Source organism: Quercus suber, unplaced genomic scaffold (assembly GCF_002906115.3).
Source record: "Quercus suber isolate HL8 unplaced genomic scaffold, Cork oak 2.0 scaffold_176, whole genome shotgun sequence".
NCBI lineage: Eukaryota > Viridiplantae > Streptophyta > Magnoliopsida > Fagales > Fagaceae > Quercus > Quercus suber.
In genome coordinates this window covers 197,213-217,685 of record NW_027069636.1, presented here as the reverse complement: position 1 = coordinate 217,685, position 20,473 = coordinate 197,213, and the positions used below count along the sequence as shown (strand labels likewise).

Here is a 20,473-nt window from a genome sequence, read left to right as displayed (position 1 = left end):
TTGTCTAATCTTGATGCAGTTTTACACATTTCTTGAGACAACTCTTGTCACTTTATCATTGCTGCGGTATTTTGTTGGATTTTTCACTGATGGTGAGATAATCGGAGACACAGGCACCCTTGCAGCGACTTTTATCACATTCAGTAAGTTCTTCAATCCTATAATCTTTTTGTCTAATCTGTCATATGTATCCTTAAAGTACTTGTAATCACTAATGTTTTATCTATTCAGTTTTGAATTTATCGTTTGCGCTGAGTGTATTGGGGTTTCTGATTATGCACATATCATTGATGTCGTCAAATACCACCACAATTGAGGTAATGCCTTTATCAATGGATTCATACTCATAAATGATTGACACAAAGTTCTTGATCACTGAATTTCCTGTTTTTAGGCATATGAGAAGAAAACCAATCCTAGATGGCGTTTTGACCTTGGATGGAAGAAAAATTTTGAACAGGTTACCTCCTCTCTGTTTGTCTGTCTGTTTGTGTGCGTCAATGTGTCTGCGAGTGTGGTTTACAAATATCATGGATATGTTGCCATTTCCGTTTCATCTGTTTTGCCTGATGCATTGCCTTGGCCTAAATAAAATAACTTCTGGTCCTCCTATCACAAACAATATGGTACTTTATGGACCATAGAGCAGAAAGAACCTCATTTAGTTCTTTCTGCTCTATGGACCATATAGTACAATATAGTACTTATGGTCCTACTATTACAAACAATATAGTACAATATAGTACTTCTGTCATTATATATTTACTCTAATAACTTCCGTTTTCAGCATGTTTGAGTTTATCCAATGTTTGAATGTAAGACCTTGTACCTGAAATTTGGTTTTATACTTCCAATTGTTTGTGGACATGTCCATGCTGTCTTTGTTCCCTGTCTTTGTATGTCCTCGTTCTTGTCTGCACTTCTCTGTACTAAACGAACTGGGTCAAACAATGAAATAGCTTATGGTCCTACCATTACAAATTATCAAGCTGTAAGTCCCTATGTACCTGAGAGTATGATAGACTGCATTACTATATTGGTGGCTGACAATTAATTCAAAAGTAGCAGACTGAGTATGGTTAGAACACCCCTGCCAGTAATGACTTGAAATTGCTAAATTATCACCAGTTCAAGGTAAGGGTATGGATGACTCTAAATAAAAATGCTTTGTCATGGTGCAAGAATCACAATGATCTTCCTGCACCACATGTGAGTTCAGAATCCACCATCCTTTCTTTGGTATATGTCATGCCATTAAGAGCTCAATAATTTAAATCTGAACTACTCTTGCAATTGCAATCTTCATGTTTGCATTCCAAAAACCAATTTCTTCTTTTCACAAATTCTTTTGCCAAGTCCCTTAAAAAATCCTAATACAGATTGTTTGTGGGAAACTAATATATTCTTGAGTTATGTGGGAAACTAATATATTCTGTTCAGGTTTTGGGATGGATAGGAAGTACTGGTTAATCCCTGCATATTCAGAAGAGGATCTAAGACGGATGCCAGCACTTCAGGGTCTTGAATATCCAACAAAGCCTGACTTGGATGGGCAGCAGTTCTAGTGATAGATGAGAACGCCAGGAGATCAGGTTGATGTTTCTTTTACCATATGCGGTCCCTGCAACTGAAAAGCATGGATATCATTCTTAGCCATATGGGTTGAACTTTATGCACATTGACATCCACAATGTAATCATCATCAGGGGATAAGCTTCAGCCTTGTAGCCATTTTACTTGGCTCTTTTGAAGGAGTTGAATCTGTGAGCCTGGAGGTTGAATGTCTGTCGAGGTAATTTCTTATGTTCACGGTTAGTTTATGCCTGTTGGAAGTGTGGAGGACTCGCAACTTCATATTGGTGTATGGAATTTGTATATGTCATCATAATCATCTTTCTGATCATTTATACGATAAATACCACACAGTCAAGCATGCAAGAAATGGTTTTAATTGTGATATGGAAAGCATTCTTGATCACTGTAAATGAAATCTGGTTTTCAAAATGGACTTTTGATCAAAGACTAGCACTTTGTTTTGAAAATTTTATGAATGCGATTAAATTCTACAAGGATCTAGTGTAAAACTTCCAATTTACTCCCTTCAATTAAATATTGTTGCATCAAAGTTTTTCAAATGGAATGACAAGGACCACCGCATGCCCATGGTGCGATGGTCACTTCACAAGTATAAGTGCTTATGAAGTGTGGAGAGCAAGGGTCGGAGTTTGAGTCTCTACGAGGGAGCTTCACACATGTACACTTAGATTTAATTAGAGTAGAATTTATGTCTTGTATTAAAAAAAAATAACAAGTAATACCCCCACATTAACACAATACTAATAGAAAGTGGTTTCGCTCTACTCTTACGTATGTTACTTTTTGTACATTAATGATTTCCTCAAAGTCCTTATTGCCCAACTTGGCAATCTAAGTTGGTGTTCTAAATAAACCTCAACTTGTTAAAGCGGTTTTTATTGGTTCTAGTTTATGTTTCTTAGCCAATATTTTGAGGTCACTCTCAAAAGATTTATTGTAATATGTGTGGGACGGAGACTACACTTCCAGAGACTACACTTGAAGTGCTGTTAATTGAGTACACAATTATTGAAGGTTTAAAAGAAAATTCATCAAAAAAGAAGAGTTAAAAGAAAAAGAAAAAGAAAAAAAAATTGCAGTGGAGGCGTTGGAATTGGGAGAGGGATTTTATAGTAGAGTCAAAGATGGCCTTTTCCGACAATGAGCTTTATGGCTGCTTCTTGCTCTTATTTTTCTTCCTGCATTGCTACCCTTTTTTTTCTTTTTCTTTTTTACTTCTTTTTTGTTTAAACATTAAATTTTATAATTACTATATACTACTGGTTAATATAAATTTTTTTTTGATAGTTTCAACCTATGGCGTTCGCTTTTGATGATAATTCTTTATCATCAGACCAAGATATCAATCGGTTTTTAGTTAATCTTTATATAATAAGGGGATTCAAAAAATTAGTTATGATTTCAAAAAATATCAAAAATATCTCTAATCTAATTAGATAATCCTTATTCTTAAAAAAAATGAGGTTAAATTGTAATTCAAAAAAAAAAAAAACTTACTAGAGAAACTTTTTTTTTTTTTTAAATCAGCGCACACTCTATTTAAATATATCTCGTGTTTGATATATTTTTTCCTAAGAACTGGCACATGCTAAACCCCGCAATTTACTCAATTTCAAATTCTAAATTTTAGTTTCTTAAAAATTCCTTCCTATGTAACCTTACTAACAATAGATAAATTCAAACTAAAAAATTATATTAAACTCAAAAATAAAAAGTGTCTCATTGCAAGTGCGGAGCACGTGTGATGAGGCTAGTATATTTTAAAGTACTATAAAATTGTGTCTAAGTGTGATACTATCTATTTGAAAAAAATTATGTGATAATATTTTATTAAAGGGTATAAATAGAAGGTTTCACAATTCACACAATCCTTTATAGAATTTAACCTCTTTTTGAAGTTTCGAAAATTCATATGTAAGGTATTATATCGAAGATGTAACTCAACCATAAATTGGACTTCACATTTAAACTGAATTGGAAAATTTTATCCTTTGTTTTCATCTTTAATCCTTTTTTTTTTAATTGTTTAATCCATTAGAAGAAAATTTGTGTGTAAAGATATTGCCGAAGATGTAACTCAACCATAAGTTGGACTTATCATCCAAAAAAAAAACCATAAGTTGGACTTGAAATTTTAAACTGAATTGGAAAATTTTGTCATTTGTTTCCATCTTTTTTTTTTTAATGATTAATTCATTAGAAGAAAGTTAGGCCTGTATGGTATCTTATTGGAGCCAACATTTTCCCATCTGCTGAAAAGTCCCTACTGTTATAAAATAAGGATTTTTTTTTTTTTTGAGAAGATAAAATAAAGGAAATAGATAAAATAGAGTCAGAAGAAAACAAAAAATATATATATAATTATATATATATATACACACTCTTGTATTGAGGTGGTTACAAATTATAACTCTTTACAAATTGCAATAAAACAATCCCACATATATAAAATTATAAATCGTTAGGATGTCTATTGAGTTTAAGAGACAAGACTGCATTACTGAGCACAATAACAAGTGGATGATATATATGACCCATGTAAACTTTACATTTCTCAAGTAAACTTTACATTGCTATGATTATTAACTCTTGATTTTAGAATAATTTCAACTCTAGAAAAAGGGACCTGTGGGGGAGTGGAACAGTCACTTCACTTCACAGGCCTAAAGCCCAAGAAGCAATTAGGCCACTGGAAAGAATTAGATCTAGCCTGTGTTTTGAATGGAAGGCTCAATGAGTAATAAACCATAAAATGAGGAAAACTAAATCATCTCAAGTATTACAAAAAAGATGAGTGACACAGGAGATTAATTCATGTGGAAAAGGTAAAGTGCCAACTTACCCGAGGTATGGTGCATAGGTAATCCACATGTGATTTTCAGCAGATTCCTGAAATCACGAAAAAATTTTGGAACATGTAAAAGGTTGAAGATCTTTACCTCCACATTAATGATGGTGCTCTTACCTCACCTCTATCGCATTAAATACAAGTGAGACAGCTTAAACAGTGCAAACAACCCCAAAAGTTAGAGTTCCAAGATAATGGAGGGGAGAAATCCAATAAAGTTAAGAAAAATATCTCTGAGGCTCTAGCAAGCAACAGGACAGCTATAGTGATAAGAGTAAGGATTGAAGTTATAAAAGGGTGAGTAAAGGCAAAAGAAGGGGGGTCTGAAAAGATGAGGAAAAAGGAATAGAGAGAAGAAAAATCAATATAAGAGAGAGAGAGAGAGAGAGAGAGAGAGAGATAATACCATGAGAACGTGAGAGTTATCTATTGTAATATCTAGGTTGAAATTTTAATATTTGAATTTAAGAGAAATCAATTACTTGAGTTTTCCATTGTGGAGTATTTTTCCATTGTGTTTACTTATTTGTTAGTTGTTTGAATAATTTAAGTGTGAATCCGTGAAGGACTCCACAGGGGATAGTTTTTGCGTCCCCACAAGACCAAAAAAGTTCTAGATAAACCAACCCCCTCCCTAAAAAAAAAAAATACAAAGCCCACACATGGTCACTTCTATAATCCTATCTCATTAAATTGTTCATGCTTAGTGGGAACTAGTATCTCTTCATTAAAATTCAAATGATGTTGCATTAGATATAATTTTAAATTTGATTATAAAAAAAGATATACTTTTAAATTTATAATATTTATTGTTATTATTATTATTTTGCTATAAAATGAAATCATTTCAAATGGAAAGTAACTTCTTATATTGAGTTCATAACTAACTAAAAACTTTTGCTAGACATGTATTCATGAAATTTTTATTTATAAAATTACTTCCAAAATAAGGCGGTGTGTTGATTCAAAATTTTGAATACATTGCTTTGCCACGAATCTTCCAACCAAATGAAATAGTCGGTTCTTATTTATTATAAGAATTGTAACTATGAAAAAAAAAAACAAAAACAATAAAATCTAGACACCATTAAAGCCGGCCACTCTAATCTTTGTTGAAAGCTCAGCTCATCTAGATTTTTAATCAGTCTCCTTAAATTTTGACTCAACCAATAGTCAAAAAAGATTTCTCTTCAATAGTTAAGAGAGAATCTTTTCAAACTCTTTCTATATCTTTTTATTAAATGTAAATTTTAAAAATCTAATTGTTAAATTACATAGTTTTATTATATCCTTCGTACTTGTAAAATTTTAAAAAAACTAAAATTCGTACCTATTTTATCAATTAAATATTTAAATTTTAAATTTTATATAGTCTAAAAAATAAATTTATTAATCAAATAATAAATAACATCTTTGAACCAAATTTTATATGCATATTAAAAATATGAAATTCAACTATTTCTTTTTTTTTCTTTGAGAAGATGAACTCCATGAGTTTGAAGAAATAATCAACTGTCTCGCGTCGGCAACATGAAATAAGCTTCTCTTTCTTTTTCTTTTTTTCTCTTTGTGATAAGCTGAATAAGCTAAAAATCTAGCTTTTATTTTGGCTGTTACCAAACGCAGCCTTATTACCCGCCAAATAGTATCGCAATATTTCTGGCCCATATACTAGAGACTTCTAGACTCTCTCTCTCTCTCTCTCTCTCTCTCGCTTTCTGTGTGTTGAGATTAAGAGTCGGTGATTACACGCTCTGATCTTAAGCACCTCAATTATTGTACAATCCCTGAAAACTGCAAACGCCCTTTTCGTCATTTCGTGAGCCATTATTAGGGTTTCGATTTCCTTTCAATCCCAGGTACTCTCTCTCTCTCCCCGATGCAAATAGGGCTTCATATTTTATTTGGGAAAAGAAAATTACATAAATTCTCATCTCTTACATAATTGTGTAATTTCGTTTGCGTGCCGATTTTTATCTCTGAAATCAGTGTAAACAACTTGATCAGATCAGTTCTGTTTAGAATCTCTTATTTCAAGGCTTAGGGTTCGTGTTTTTTTAAAAAAAAAAAAAAACACCATTAAAATACGAAAACATATACTTTGTGCCCTAATTATAAGGTGGGTATGTTTCATTTTTCTAATATGTGTTATAGTTTTTGTTTAATGTTCATTTTGGTTTATGGAAAAATTGTAAAAATTGGAATTTCGGAATCGTTCTTATTATAAGTATGAAAAATTTATGCACAAAACATGTTCTTTTGCTATGCCATGGTTTCCATATATTTGAGAGAGAGTTTCTGTTTTTGTTACTAGTAGAAGTTCTGTCTGATACGGGTGATAAATTAATTTCCCATCCATTTTAGGGTAGATTCTGTGCTCGAGTTTGCCTTCCTTCTTTTATCTCCGGTTAAATGTGTAGATGAATTATTTTTGACCCATTTAAGTGTAGATTCTGTGCTTGCATTTACCTAGTGTCGACTGTAACATTGATCACCATGGTGTTACAGTGGAACTTAGGAATTGTATATGTTTGATGAATTTTATGTTGTTTGTATGTTATTCTATGTTTCGTTCGCTTGGTTTGCATGTGTTGTGGGGGTCCATCCTTGGGATCTTGGTGGTTGAGAGAGAAATATGTTAAACTAGAGGTAAGTTTGGTGGGTGAAGATCGTTGTCTGCTGTAATTCCAAAAGTTATACTTACATCCTGCTCATAATTTATGAATTAAGAAACTAGTTCTTTGCGAAACTGTGAGAGTCTACCAGGGCTGGGTTTGCATTTGTGGAACTTTTAGCTTATCACTAAATATTTTTTAGTGGCGTGACGGCCATTTTTATTGTTTTTCTGTTTGAATCTTTAGTTGCAGTCTAATGCTGTCATAGAGGATTAGTTTGGTGATAATTTCTGCACAAGTATTGTGTTGCTTTTGTTTTATGTAATGTTCGTTTAATTGGTTCTGAGGCGGTGATGCTGAATCTCATGGTTGCAGAGCATATATTTTTCTTGGCAGAGTAAGGCTTAAGTTTTTCAGTGGGGGTTTTTAGCGCCTAGAAAATGCAGGGAGGCAGAGGTGGCAGGGATCCTTTCTCTAATTTTGTTGACCCTTTTGCTGGTTTGGGGGGCTTCAGCGGCTTTGGAGATCACAGGAGTTTACTTTCTAACTTTTTTGGAGGGAGGAACCCATTTGATGACCCTTTCTTCACACGCCCATTAGGAGGCATGTTTGATTCAAATCCAGGCTTCTTTGGTTCAAGTGGAAGTCCTTTTATGAACATGCATCCATCTGGGTTTTTTGAGCATCAAGGTTCAAGTGGAAGTCCTTTTATGAACATGCATCCACCTGAATTTCTTGAGCATCGGGCACCAGAGCCGAAAAGACCAAGCGGCCTGATTATTGAGGAATTGAACTCTGACGATGAAAAAGAAGATGTGAATAAAGAGACTAAAGAAAATCCTAGGAAGCATGGTAGATCAAGGAGTGAACGCTATGTTGAAGATCCTGATGATGAAATTGAAGGTAAAGTGCATCAACTAACTGGTTGTATGTAATGTTTTGATTGTTATTGTTGTAGTCAACCTTTAAAAGTGCTATCATTTTTGCCCTCTCTCCCTCTAATGCAGAGAAAAAGAGCAAGCATTTGCTGTATAGAAATGATGACAACAGGCTGAATCATAATCAATCACAACCTCAAGCCCGTAACTTCACCTTTGAGAGCTCCACTGTCACTTATGGCGGTGCCGATGGACCATATTATACCTCGTCCAGGACTAGAAAGACAAGTGATGGAGTAAGTGATTTTTTTGGTTGATAACAGGTTCAATTTTTTGGGTTAATGCTATTTTCTAAGTAGTCCTTATTGTGGATCAGGTGACAGTTGAAGAGGCCAAAGAAGCCGATATTGCTGCAAGGCAAGCATCACACAGGATATCTAGGGGACTTCACAATAAGGTCTTTATTGGTTGAGCAACTTTTTAATGGCCATTTTTGTTGTGTAATATATAGTTTTATCAGTCATGTTCCTGTTCCAATAACATGAGGGATGGTAATATTATACTTACGTTGAGACCACTCTTTGCAGGGGCATTCTGTTACGAGGAAGCTGAATTCAGATGGTAAGGTGGACACGAAGCAGATTTTACACAATCTGAATGAAGGTATGTACATGTAGCATACTTTGGGTGTGTACTAAGATGTACTCAATATCTGTTAGCACATATTGGAGGAATAACCAAAAGCTTTGGATTGGCAAATTTTCAGATGAGCTTGTGGGATTCGAAGAAGCCTGGAAGGGAAATGCTCAAAAACATATGCCTGGCTGGTCTGAGAATCTTATTGGTTATGGTAATATGCTTAGGTGCATCTCTTGCTATTTAGGAATGTAATATTTCATTGGCTTTGGATGCAATTGATGAATCGTCCTTTGAGTCATGTTTTTTAATCGACTGCAAAACAGTCCATATTGTTTTTAATCCTGACCTGCCTGGAATGTTGGAAATTGCTTGAACTCACTGCATATAGTCATGCTAATTATTTGCCTTTCAACTGGTCTAAGAAGTGGTTGTAAATGGTTTAATTAATCTGTAACTACTTTAGAGGTTGGCGTAACTAGAAATGGGGATGGCAACTAGGCATTTTAAGTCTTGTGGCATAATGAGTAACCAGTATGCTGCCATTAGTATGTTTGTAGTGTGTAAGTGCACATACGTACACGTATCAAATGTCTTGTGGATTAGTAGGGATGGGCTTATATTTCCTTTGCAGTATAAATGGCTTTTTGGGAAATTCTGCTGGATAGGTTTTAGCACATTAGTTGATTTTCATGAAGTATTTCTTATAATTATGCCAAAGTATTTCGTCAGGAATTTGAAGCATATGGAATTCAGTATGAGCTTATTTCACCCTTTTTTTAAACGTAGATATTGTGCTTTCTTGTGATGTTTGATGTTTGACTTGACATTGTACTGGCCCATAAGTTTTGCCACATAACAACATAGTTATGGTCTAGAATAAATAGCATCTCTTTCTCTCATGAGCAAGGGTGGATAACTGGTTCAAATGTTCAATGTTGTATGAGCATGCAAATTGTATTTCCATGACTTTTCTAAGTGATAGTTACATTCATTGTCTTTCTGTTTTCTAGGGGATGTAAGATTGCCTAATCTTTTTTTTTTCTTGGGTATTGTAGGAGGTAGCAGCAGTGGACATGGGCAGGCCGGTAGGGGAGGTTGGGCACTGCCTTCAACAGAGCATGCACAGCTTTCGGGAAGAGTGATACCAGATGGTAGAGACAGGGGAGGATCTTCTCGCTCAGAGGTCTCAGGGAGGAAGAAATCTGATGTTAAAGACAAAAGTGGTTATTCTAGGGGGAAAGCTAGAAATTGAGACGGGGACAAAAGCTCAATGTGTTGGAATACACACGTCCATGAAACCCCCTTCTTGCCTTCTCTTTTCCAGAGGGTACTAGCTCATGATGTCATCTGGATACCGAATGGATCAGACGTAGCAAGGTTATTGAAGTTTTTAGATAGATAATACTGATGATTTTTCGTTGGAGTTAAATGTACTGGATATGTTTTACAAGTGGGATCTGAAATGATTGTTGGTTGCCTTCAGAGGTCTCTTTCATTGAATGCTAATATATTGGGTGATTACTACATCTACGCGGTATACTTTGTTGATGTTTTACAACATGAGAATGTGTAAAGTAAAAAATGAAACATGTATGGCCTTTCAATGATCATGAATTTTAATGAATATGGTCAAAGTCCTGTGACCTGTCCAGTTTTCCCTTGGAAGAGAATGTAGGTTGAATGCGGAATTTATCTATTCTTCCCAACATTTGATATTTCTTGGATTTCGCTTGGCTTGGTCCTTTTAAACCAAACATTTGCTTTTTAAAAGAAAGGCAAATGGGCATGTATTTTACGGTAGAAAGCAAGTTAAGTCTTTGCTTAACATTTAGTTGAATTGTTTAAGATGTTTAGAATTGAGAGATAAGAGGGAAGGCGATTGGAATATATTAAAAATGTGATTAGTATGTTAGAAAAGTGAGATGATAACAAAGGGTGGTGAGTGTGGAAAATGGATTGTTTTTTATTTGGGTTTATAAATTCACTTATTTTTTAAAACTTTATTGAGAGAAATGTTTTACGTAGATAATTATGATAGTCTTGCTTGAGAAAACTTTAGTTTCAAGCATTATGGGCTGGTTGATTTTTTAGTTGCAGTCTCACAATGTCATAGATTTGGGCTTTGACTCATAATACAGCTTGATTTCATTTAAGAGGTTTTGAGATGTTTAGGAAAGGGCATTCTTCCTAGGCAGATGACGAGGGAGGGCGAGTTCTTACTGAGGTGCTTTTCTTTGGTTGAACTGCTGCATGTTGATAATTCTATTGTTACAAAAAGTTTGTGTTGGGGGAGGGGGGATTTGAACCTGCTTCTCGTTTTAAAGGAGATATGGCAATGTTGATGAGCTACAAGGCTCTATATTAAATGGCCCCTTCATGCACTTCGTTTTGCCTCCACTTTTTCCTATCCACTGCCCCAACACACACGTTACTATTATACTATAGAGTATTCTAGAATCATAGCTTCATGAGTTAATTTTAGAAGGCTAAGGGGCAAATTACAGGTCTGTTTGGATACCGCTTTTTGCTGAAAACTAAAAACTGAAAACACTGTAACAAAATAATTTTTAAATGTGTGAATAGTGTTGTGGGACTCAATTTTAACTTAATATTTGCGTTTTTCTGTACTTGCGGATCTCGTGAACAATGCACAGGACCCACAGAAAAAAGGCCAAATGCTCCAACTTTTTTTTTTTTTTTTTTTCAGTGCAATCCAAACTCAACCAACACCCTAAAGTTTAGGAGTTTTTAGATTTACACTCTGAGACTTCCTTTAAGTGCTACATAAATTTGCCACACATGTTTAATTCATCTAATAAAATGGTGTGACGCCAATTTTCATAATGCCACGTCTTTCTTATCGAGTACAACATTCCTTTTCCTGTGTCTTTGTTAGTTTTATTGTAAAGGGCATAGCATTGTCTTTTACATTTGTTTCTGTATTATAGAAGGGCTGCTATTGGGGAGCAGAAACGCCTTAAGAGCAAAAGGGTGCTTTCGCAAAAGAAGGCATTTAGAAGAGGTCGAAACAGCTGGGATTAACCAGCTACTTTACAAGATTTAAGTAATTGAGATCATTAAGGGTCTGTTTGGATACCATTTATTTTTTTGAAAACTGAAAATTTATTGATGAAAATATAGTAGCAAAATAATTTTTAAACTATAAATAGTGTCGTAGGACCCAGATTTACTGCTTATGCACATTTTTCACAAGTTTGGCTGGGTCGTGAACAGTGCCATAGGACCCAAGCAAAAACGTAAGGCGCAAAATAATTTTTAAGGCAAACGCCCGCTAAATATGTAAGCTCACTTGAAATTCAATATGCTTGACTATATTTGGTTACTTCTTCAAGACTGTGTTCTATGTAGGAAATGAGGACAAGATTGTCTTTACTATGATATTAGTTGGAGTGGGGATGAGGGGAGCTGTAGTTGCACATCAGTTGAGCGATGGGAAACTAACCATGGCCACTTTGGAAATCCTTTCTGAGATCGGCTTGCTGTAAGGATGTCGAGAGTACTTTTTACGTGGTCTTGTAAAAAATACCAAATGTTTGTTGAGTATAATGGTCTCTTGATGCAAGTTACTTTGTTTTATAGAGTTTTACTTTTACACTGATATGATTTATACAAATTGAAAGTTTGATTTTTTTTTTTTTTTTTTATTTAATCTATCTTTGTACTTAAGACTTGTTAATTGGGTCTTCCTGTTTGCCTTGTAAAAGCCAGCAGTATCTGCTGTCCAAAATTTAACAATTTGATATTAAAAAAAAAAAAATGAGCACATTTGCGGTTGTAGGAACAGAAAAAATGCACTGATTCTTTTATACATTGCAATATTTATCCTTGCAAGTTTCCCTTTTTATGTGCTGGATGGAAAACTCCTGTGAATGAAGACATTGGCTTGTTTAAATGGATTTGTTAAGAGATATTTTCTTATTCATTCCCATCCAAAAAAAAAAATATATGCACAAATTAGCCATAGAAGACAGGAATCAGAAAAAGAAATGATGGAATGAAAACTATCTTTTGGCGAGGAAACAAGGATGAAATAACCAGTTTTATGGCTAGTACTTGAATGTATCTTGATTGATTCTCATTAACTTATGTACAAATAATTTTTTAACTTGTTGAATTCATACATAAAACCTAAAATGAAAAAAGGATAATGACAGAGAAAACCATTCATTTCACCTTTCTGATAACATGCTCTTCTCCTGATTTTTGATCCACATGCTTGATCCATTTGACAGAACCTGAACCTGAACTTGAACCTGAATTTCCTCCATTACCACTAGCAGCAACATGTGCAATATCCAGTCCCATCCCCACTGGCAGAAACACAGAACGCACAAGACGCCGCGATCCACCATTGCCATTGCCATCGAGAACGCTTCGCCATTTGAAAGTCGAAGCAGCACTTCTTAAGCTGCTAGCATTCTTACACACCAAAACTGCACCACGGCTGCTCAATTTTGCCAGCCTAAGTATTCTTGTGAAGTCCTTGCGCATACAATCCACAACCATGAAATCCACGCCTACTAGCTCATCCATGACTTCCTCTGCCTCTCCAACAATAATTTCTGGTGACATGCCTGCCTCAACTTTGAATTCTTTCTTCTCTATTATTATAACTATTGGGTTAAAAAAAATTGTCTTATTGTTATTAATTTGTAAATTTAATTTCTTTGTTTTATTTGTTTTCATAACCTTAAACTCTATCCTTTCAGGTCCGAATAGAGGAGGTAAAAACCAACTATTCCTCTCAAGAATTTCCTAAATAACTATATCTCAATTCATGATCAAATGAAGAAAGAGTGAAAAATTAGTTTTGCTGTGTGAGTGTCTAAGTCAAGGAAGGGGAATTAGTTATATGTTCTACGTCATCAAAGATGAATTTGGCTTATGTCTATTGATCAAATGTATTGGATGTGACACGTACATAATACGTGTAAAAAAACAAAACCATGTGTCATTCATGTATTCCCTTCAACGCACTAAAATATTCAACAAAAGATTTAGCAATAAATGATATGGACATGTTTATATTGAAAATTAAAAGGAAAAAGAAAAAACATTTTACATCGGATTTTGGTACAAAAATCATATATACATATATATATATATATATATATATATATATATATATATATATANAATTTCTGGTGACATGCCTGCCTCAACCATTCCTTCAACATACTCTAACCTCGACTGCTCATCTGTGACTATGCACACGTGTCTTCCACCCGTGTGGTGGCTCGCCACGGCTAAGCCAATACTTGTGGCCATAGTACCACCTTTTGACCATGTCTCAACGATGAAGCTTGCATTCCAACCTGCAGCCATGGCTGAAACAAGCTCTGCCACGCCTGATCCTTGATAACGCTCACACTGCCAAACAAAACCCAATAATAGATTTCATTAGGAATGGAAAACAAAATGGAAAGAAAGTAATTTGCAATAGGAAAAATAAATATTGCTTTAGAAAGTTGCTTACAAATTTAACAGTATCAATATAGGCCTTTGATGCCGTCTCAGGGGACCAAACTAGCTTCATCTTTAGTGTTCTCTTCTTCTTGGTGGTGTAATCTTTCTTTTCTAGTTTGCTTTTTCTTGGTTGTCAAGCTAGAAAGTTATTCTATCTAAAGGAGCAAGGTCTATCTTTGACGTTTTATTTTGGGTCTTATACAAACAGTTTCTTGCACCGTTGACCCTGCAAATCCAACTTGTGGATTGAGATTAAAAATGGATGAAGTGGTTTCTAAATATTGTGCTGAGCCTGCTGTGACTATTGTGCACCAATCTGATTTCAAGAATATATTTATTGCCAAACAGAAAATTTAGATACCATGAAATTGCCTTTGCTGGAGTGCTCTGCTCTTGCTCTTTATTGGAGTATTTAGTCAATTTGTTTTGCCGAGGTGTCAGCTGTTTTGATCAACCTTACATTACATACTCGTTTTCCCAGGTCTTTTCTCATCAGTGGCTTGTTGGCTTCCACTACCAACTCATCCATCAAATGGCATGACTCATGAGTTTGGTTTATTGTAGGGTACTATTAATTACTACCTACTCTTGGGTTTGTTTGTTTGTTTGTCTTTCTTTTTTATAACTTTGATTTGGACATTTCTTGTTGGGATTGTTAACCACATAGTTGCGGTTTAATTTATTCACCAATGCAATTTCTTTACCGTGCAAACAATTGAAAAACAAAAAAATAATAATTACCATTGTATGAAAGAGACCCCTAGTGTCTAGTCTGATCTACCAAGATCCTGTTATTTTAGACTTGAGCATCAAATATACATTCTTTTCATTTATTCATTTGTCTAATTTTGGTTTGATAAGAATTGACCTCAATTCAAACTATAGTTCTCCCTTACAAGGAGAACTATAGTTTGAATTCTTTCTTCTCTATTATTATAACTATTGGGTTAAAAAAAATTGTCTTATTGTTATTAATTTGTAAATTTAATTTCTTTGTTTTATTTTTTTCATATATATATTGTATTATATTTTACCTAACTTCTAGGAATTTATATCTTAATTTTAAGTTGCTTATATTTATTTTCTTGATCTTGAAAGCCCAAAAAAATTTAGGTAAATTTCTTTTAAAAAAGAAGAAGACAAGAATTTAAATCAAGTATTATTCCACTAGTAATATCTCAAAATTTTGGATTTCATGAGGGGCCAAATGGAACTCCAAATAGTCCAAATCCAAAATGACACCTTTTGTTTTCGTAGGAATTAAATTGTTTATGTAATTCCTCTATTTTATTTTCAAACCTTAAACTCTATCTTTTTCTATCCAAATAGGAGAGGAAAAAACCAACTATTCTTTTCACAGGTGTCCTAAATAACTATATCTCAAATCATTATCAAAGGAGAAGAAAAGGTTGAAAACTAGTTTTGTTGCGTGAATGTCCAAGTCAAGGAAGGGGAATTAGTAATTAGTTGTATGATTTACGTCATCAAAGATGAGGTTGGCTTATCTCTATTTCTCCAATGTATTGGACGTGATACATACGTGTAAAAAAAAAAAAGAATCATGTGGCACTTGTGTATCTCCACCGATGCACCATAGTATTCAACAAAAGCACTTTTTTTTTTTTTGAGAATCAAACATACACTAATAAACACACACAAGGGAAAAAGAAATAAGTTTTAATACAAAAACACACTATAAATTCCACTCAAAAATCATGGTAAATTTTAAAGAAGGGTGAGACAAATTATTATACTACACATCACACATTCGACAAAAACTTTAGTAATAAATGATTAGGCACATCTATGTAGAGAATTAAAAAGAAAAATAAATAAATAAAAAACTTGCTACAATTGGATTTTGGTTATAATAATAATAATAATTTGTACCACATTTTACCAAAACATTTTCAAACCAGACTTCTAGAAATTTATACTTAATTTCAAATTGTCTATATTTATTTTCTTGATCTTGAGAGTATAACTTTTCGGTAAACTTAAAAATAAAATAAAATAAAAAGGAAGAAGAAGAAGAGAAAATCATAATTTAAATTAAGAATTATTCCACTAGTAGTAACTCAAAATTTCGGATTTCATGAGCGTCCCAATGGAACTCCAAAACAGTCCAAATTCAAAACGACACCTTTTATTTTTGTAGTTTTCGTAATCAATAGTAAATAAATAACCATAGAAAGGAAAAGGAGTACTCGATCTGTAGGAAAAAGAAAGAGGAAGAACTCATTCCATTCATACACTCGCAAACCAAACCAAGACTGTACAGATCGAGCTATCTTTCTTAATTTTTAAGTGTTAGTTTGGATTGCATTGAAAATGTTTTTCAGTATGTTTGCGTCTCTGTTAGTGCCTTAGTGGATTCTATGCATTATTTACGGGATCCACAAGTACTCTTTTTAACAAAATTTTCATTAAAACTAAGTTTCACGGCATTATTCACACATTTAAAAATTATTTTATTACAATATTTTTAGTGTTCAGTAATAAGTAATATTTAACCAGACCATGATACACATATTGTAATATTTTATTTCGATCATTTGGGAAAGTAAACATATATCACTTCCTCTATTGTTGTTGTAATATTGATAGGGCGGTGATCACAGTACGTGTAAAGCACAATGTACGTGTCAGCCAAACACGCATCCACATACGTCAACCTTAATTATTAACCTTATCAGATCACGTTTATGTTGAAATTGTCAAGTCTCACATAATTAACCAACTTTATGGTTCACGTTGATATTTGGCCAATTGAAGCCGACCACGTTGTTTACGTTTTTCTTTTGCTTCTTTGTGTTTTTTGTTTACCGTGATGATGAACCAGAACATTCAAGTCTCTGTGCTTATTGTTTATCATGATGATGAACATGAAGTAAAACCAGGGGCGGCTTTAAACACAGCCCTGATCTGCCCCCAACAAAAGCAATTTTATATAAAAATTTTTAATTTTTTTTTTTTTGACCCTTCTAAAATAAAATTTTAAACACCCTAACCCTAATTTTTTTTTCTTAAAATCCAACTAAAATTAACTTAAATATGATCATCTTAGTACTATTTTCACAATATTTTCATAATAATTTCATAATAAAAATTAAGTAGTAAGTTGTAATTGGCTTTTATTTAGACCTGCAACTAACATAACTTTTTTTACCTACCATCTAGATTTTGTTATAAAATTTTTGTGATTCACAACATAGTTATTGTTGTGAGAATTTTATTAACTTATTCATTAAAAAAAAAAAAAAAAAAAAAACTTTCCCTCTCAGACTTTGGCTTACTTTGGCATTTATAACAGAATGAAATTAATTTACCTGCACTTTTCTTCTACATTTGTATTTTATTAAATGTATGATTAGTTGTTTTAAAAGAATGTATAATTAGTTATTTAATTCTATTTGTTTATGTATTCAATAGTTGTTGTCTTACTAATCCTTAAATTATTAATAATTTTTTAGACTATTGTAAAATATAGTTATATTGTATGGAAGTGGTATGTAAAGAAAAAAAAATTAGTTATTTTATTTTTTACTTCCTTATCCACGATAAATTCCTAGCTCCGCTAATTCTGACCCCTCTAGAAAAAAACCCTGGAGCCACCACTGAGTAAAACCCGGATATGCACAAGAAGTTGAGGTTTATATTTGTTTAGTAAGATAACGATTTAAAAACACAAATAAAATAAAGCTAATTAAGCCATCTGTTAGATCAATAAGTTTTACAATCTTTTAGCACTTTTTTCAAGCATATTGCGAAAGTGAAGTTGGAATGCAACCAAAACCATTTTTAGGTCAACTTTCTTCTGAAATTTTTAAAAAGTATATGACGTAGACATGACTGGACAAAGATTTGAAGTTCATTGATTTTCTTCGAATATAAATTTAGCCTGAGAACAGACTGTATAAGTTGATTTTTGTTAGTCAACGTTTCATGACTATATATAACAATTATCTAACCTATTCATAACAATATAAAGCTTTTTTGCTGCTGCCTCATTGATGATATGATGAAGAAATCAATTATTTATTGATCAAGAAAGTGAAACCTAAAACAAGAGCTTTATGTTAAATCTTAAAACAATGAATTCAGAATTGAATTTAGTGCATATAGAGTGCCTGTCTGATATATATCTAACTTGGGTTGCAGAACCTATGTCAATTATACTGGTATAAACTATAACATCAATATCCAGCCCCATGATATGGAAACATATATGCAAAACGAGTCATCATCATGATATGGTAAGACAGGAGAGGGGTTGCGGTGGCGAGGAATAAAAGAAACCATAGTTGTCATTACATCTGGGGGAGCAATATGATGATGACAAACATTGTCATTGCGTGACACAAAAGAAAATGACAAATTAATAATAAAATGAATATATATTCGTTATATAATTTGATATAAGAACAGAAACTACGTACACTTGGAGTGTAGTTTGCTATTTATATAATCATTCTTATTCATTAAAAAAATGCTGAAAATATATAGACTAATTATCACGTGGAACATGCGAGTACGTACAATTTTTCTTCTTCTTCTTCCATTTGATTGATAAAAAAAAAAAAAAAAAAAGTTATATTTTGTATGTTAATGAGAGAGAAATTGAAGATAGACAATATGAACAAAGCCATTACTACAGGAAAAAAAAGACATAATACAACAAGTATTATTGCAACAAAAAAAATAACGGATGTAATATATATACTATTGCATCTCCAGGTTGTTGTTGTTGTTGTTGTTTTTTTTTTTTGTAATATTAACTTAAATTTATTATATCAATATGAGATTGTAACAATAATGTGTTGTTGTAATATATAACTCTTATTTTACATTGAGATATAATGTTGTAATAGGTAATCTTTTTATTTCACACCGAACTATATTGTTGCAATACATTAAATCTTTATTTCACAACAAATTTTGTTGATGTAATAGAGGTGAGTAATTGAGTAGGGAGAAAATTTGGAAAATTTGTGCTATTTTTTTTATTAATTTTCTCTCTCTCACCAGGGGCGGAGGGAGGGGGGTCGAGGGGGGGCAGCTGCCCCCCTGACCTTCTCAAAAATCCTCTATGTATAAGTAGTAAACTATTAATAAACGTAATAAAAGGCCCCTCCTAGCAGAAACAACTTTTTAATTCTTACCATATATGTATAACTAACTTGTCAACAAGAAGACAATTTTACATTCACAAAGCATTGAAGCAACACTTTTATTAAATAATGGTCCCACCTACTAGTACATTGGTTTTGCACACAACTTCGCTTAATAGGACTGGGAAAAAAATATAGTGATACCAAACTGTAGCACCTTACCAGTCCGCCTCTTATTTACAATTTTTTTTCTCTTGTAATCAACCATTTTCAATCTCAACTTGAGTTTTTGCTAATCTTAAAAAAAAAAAAACAAAAAACAAAAACAAAAACAAAACCTGAGTTTTTGCTATAAACTCAAATGTCTATATAACATTTTGAAAGCATTCATGGGATTGAGGAATATATACAACTTCATAGTAATATGTCCAGGTCAAATTCTAAACAAGCTCGTATCGAAGTAGATTTTGCAATTTAGTAAATTAAATTAGAAATAAAAAAAATGAATTAAAGTAAAATTTTATATCAGATTATGTATGACAATGGCTTTAGCACATAGTCGTTTATTTATTTTGTATTAGTATCGATTAATATTTCTTAGATTAATTTGACCATCAATCTTGTTTTTTAATCTTGTCCCTCCTGACTTGAAATCCTGGCTCCACCACTGTCTCTCACCAATGTCTATCCTTTTTTTTTTTTCTCATCTCACTATTTCTCTCTCACCCACACATGTCTTCCTTCTTCTTTTTTCTCATCTCAATTTTCCACTTTCTCTCACCACATCTATCTTCTTATTTTTTTTTCTCATCTCAAATTTAACCATCACCCACGCCTAATTCTTTTTCTTTTTTCATCTTTGTTTCCCTTTTATCTCACCCACCTCTATCTCCTATTTTTTGCTTTTTTAAAAAATCTCAAATTCTCTCTCTCTCTCTCTCTCTCTCTCTCTCTCTCTCTCTCTCTCTTTCTTTCTTTCTTTATTTTTTTTTATTTTTATCATCTTAGTTTCCCTCTTTCTCTCACCCACACTTATCTCCGTGTTTTTCTCATCTCTCTCTCTCTCCCCCCACACTTGTCTCTTTTTTTTTTTTCTTTTTTCTTTTTTTCTCATTTCACTTTCCCTCTTTCTCTTAAGCATATCTCAAAATTCAAATTTATCTACTAACTACAAAACTTATCTCTCAAATTTCCATCTCACTCTCATATCTACAAACTCTAAATTTTCTCTCTCAAATTTCAGTCTCTCTTAATTAATTCATAGTCTCATTGGAGAGACTCTTTCTTAGTTTAAAGATT

At 33.1% G+C, this 20,473-nt stretch overlaps 3 protein-coding genes across 5 annotated transcripts; 2 read left to right on the top strand and 1 right to left on the bottom strand.

Moving 5' to 3' along the window:
• On the top strand, positions 1–2,069 carry LOC111992115 (probable protein S-acyltransferase 14). The gene is made up of 4 exons (XM_065778235.1): positions 1–143; positions 232–317; positions 395–463; positions 1,443–2,069. The coding sequence occupies exons 1-4, from the start codon at positions 14–16 to the stop codon at positions 1,563–1,565; spliced, it is 408 nt and encodes a 135-aa protein (XP_065634307.1). The 5' UTR covers positions 1–13; the 3' UTR covers positions 1,566–2,069.
• A 4,030-nt stretch (positions 2,070–6,099) lies between these two features.
• On the top strand, positions 6,100–10,102 carry LOC136069547 (uncharacterized). 3 transcript variants are annotated; one of them, XM_065778234.1, is made up of 7 exons: positions 6,100–6,303; positions 7,435–7,962; positions 8,067–8,233; positions 8,314–8,394; positions 8,525–8,600; positions 8,704–8,800; positions 9,632–9,831. In XM_065778234.1, the coding sequence occupies exons 2-7, from the start codon at positions 7,500–7,502 to the stop codon at positions 9,636–9,638; spliced, it is 891 nt and encodes a 296-aa protein (XP_065634306.1). In that variant the 5' UTR covers positions 6,100–6,303; positions 7,435–7,499; the 3' UTR covers positions 9,639–9,831. The 3 variants fall into 3 exon arrangements, with proteins under 3 accessions (XP_065634306.1, XP_065634305.1, XP_065634304.1); XM_065778233.1 differs by having other exon boundaries at positions 6,108–6,303; positions 7,456–7,962; positions 8,704–8,787; positions 9,632–10,102; XM_065778232.1 differs by having other exon boundaries at positions 6,108–6,303; positions 8,704–8,787; positions 9,632–10,102.
• A 2,501-nt stretch (positions 10,103–12,603) lies between these two features.
• On the bottom strand, positions 12,604–14,596 carry LOC111992119 (uncharacterized). Its single transcript, XM_065778231.1, has 3 exons — positions 14,074–14,596; positions 13,755–13,967; positions 12,604–13,175 (listed from the first exon to the last, which is right to left on the bottom strand). Exons 1-3 carry the CDS (start codon positions 14,131–14,133, stop codon positions 12,762–12,764), a joined length of 687 nt encoding a protein of 228 aa, XP_065634303.1. The 5' UTR covers positions 14,134–14,596; the 3' UTR covers positions 12,604–12,761.
• Positions 14,597–20,473: the final 5,877 nt, after the last annotated feature.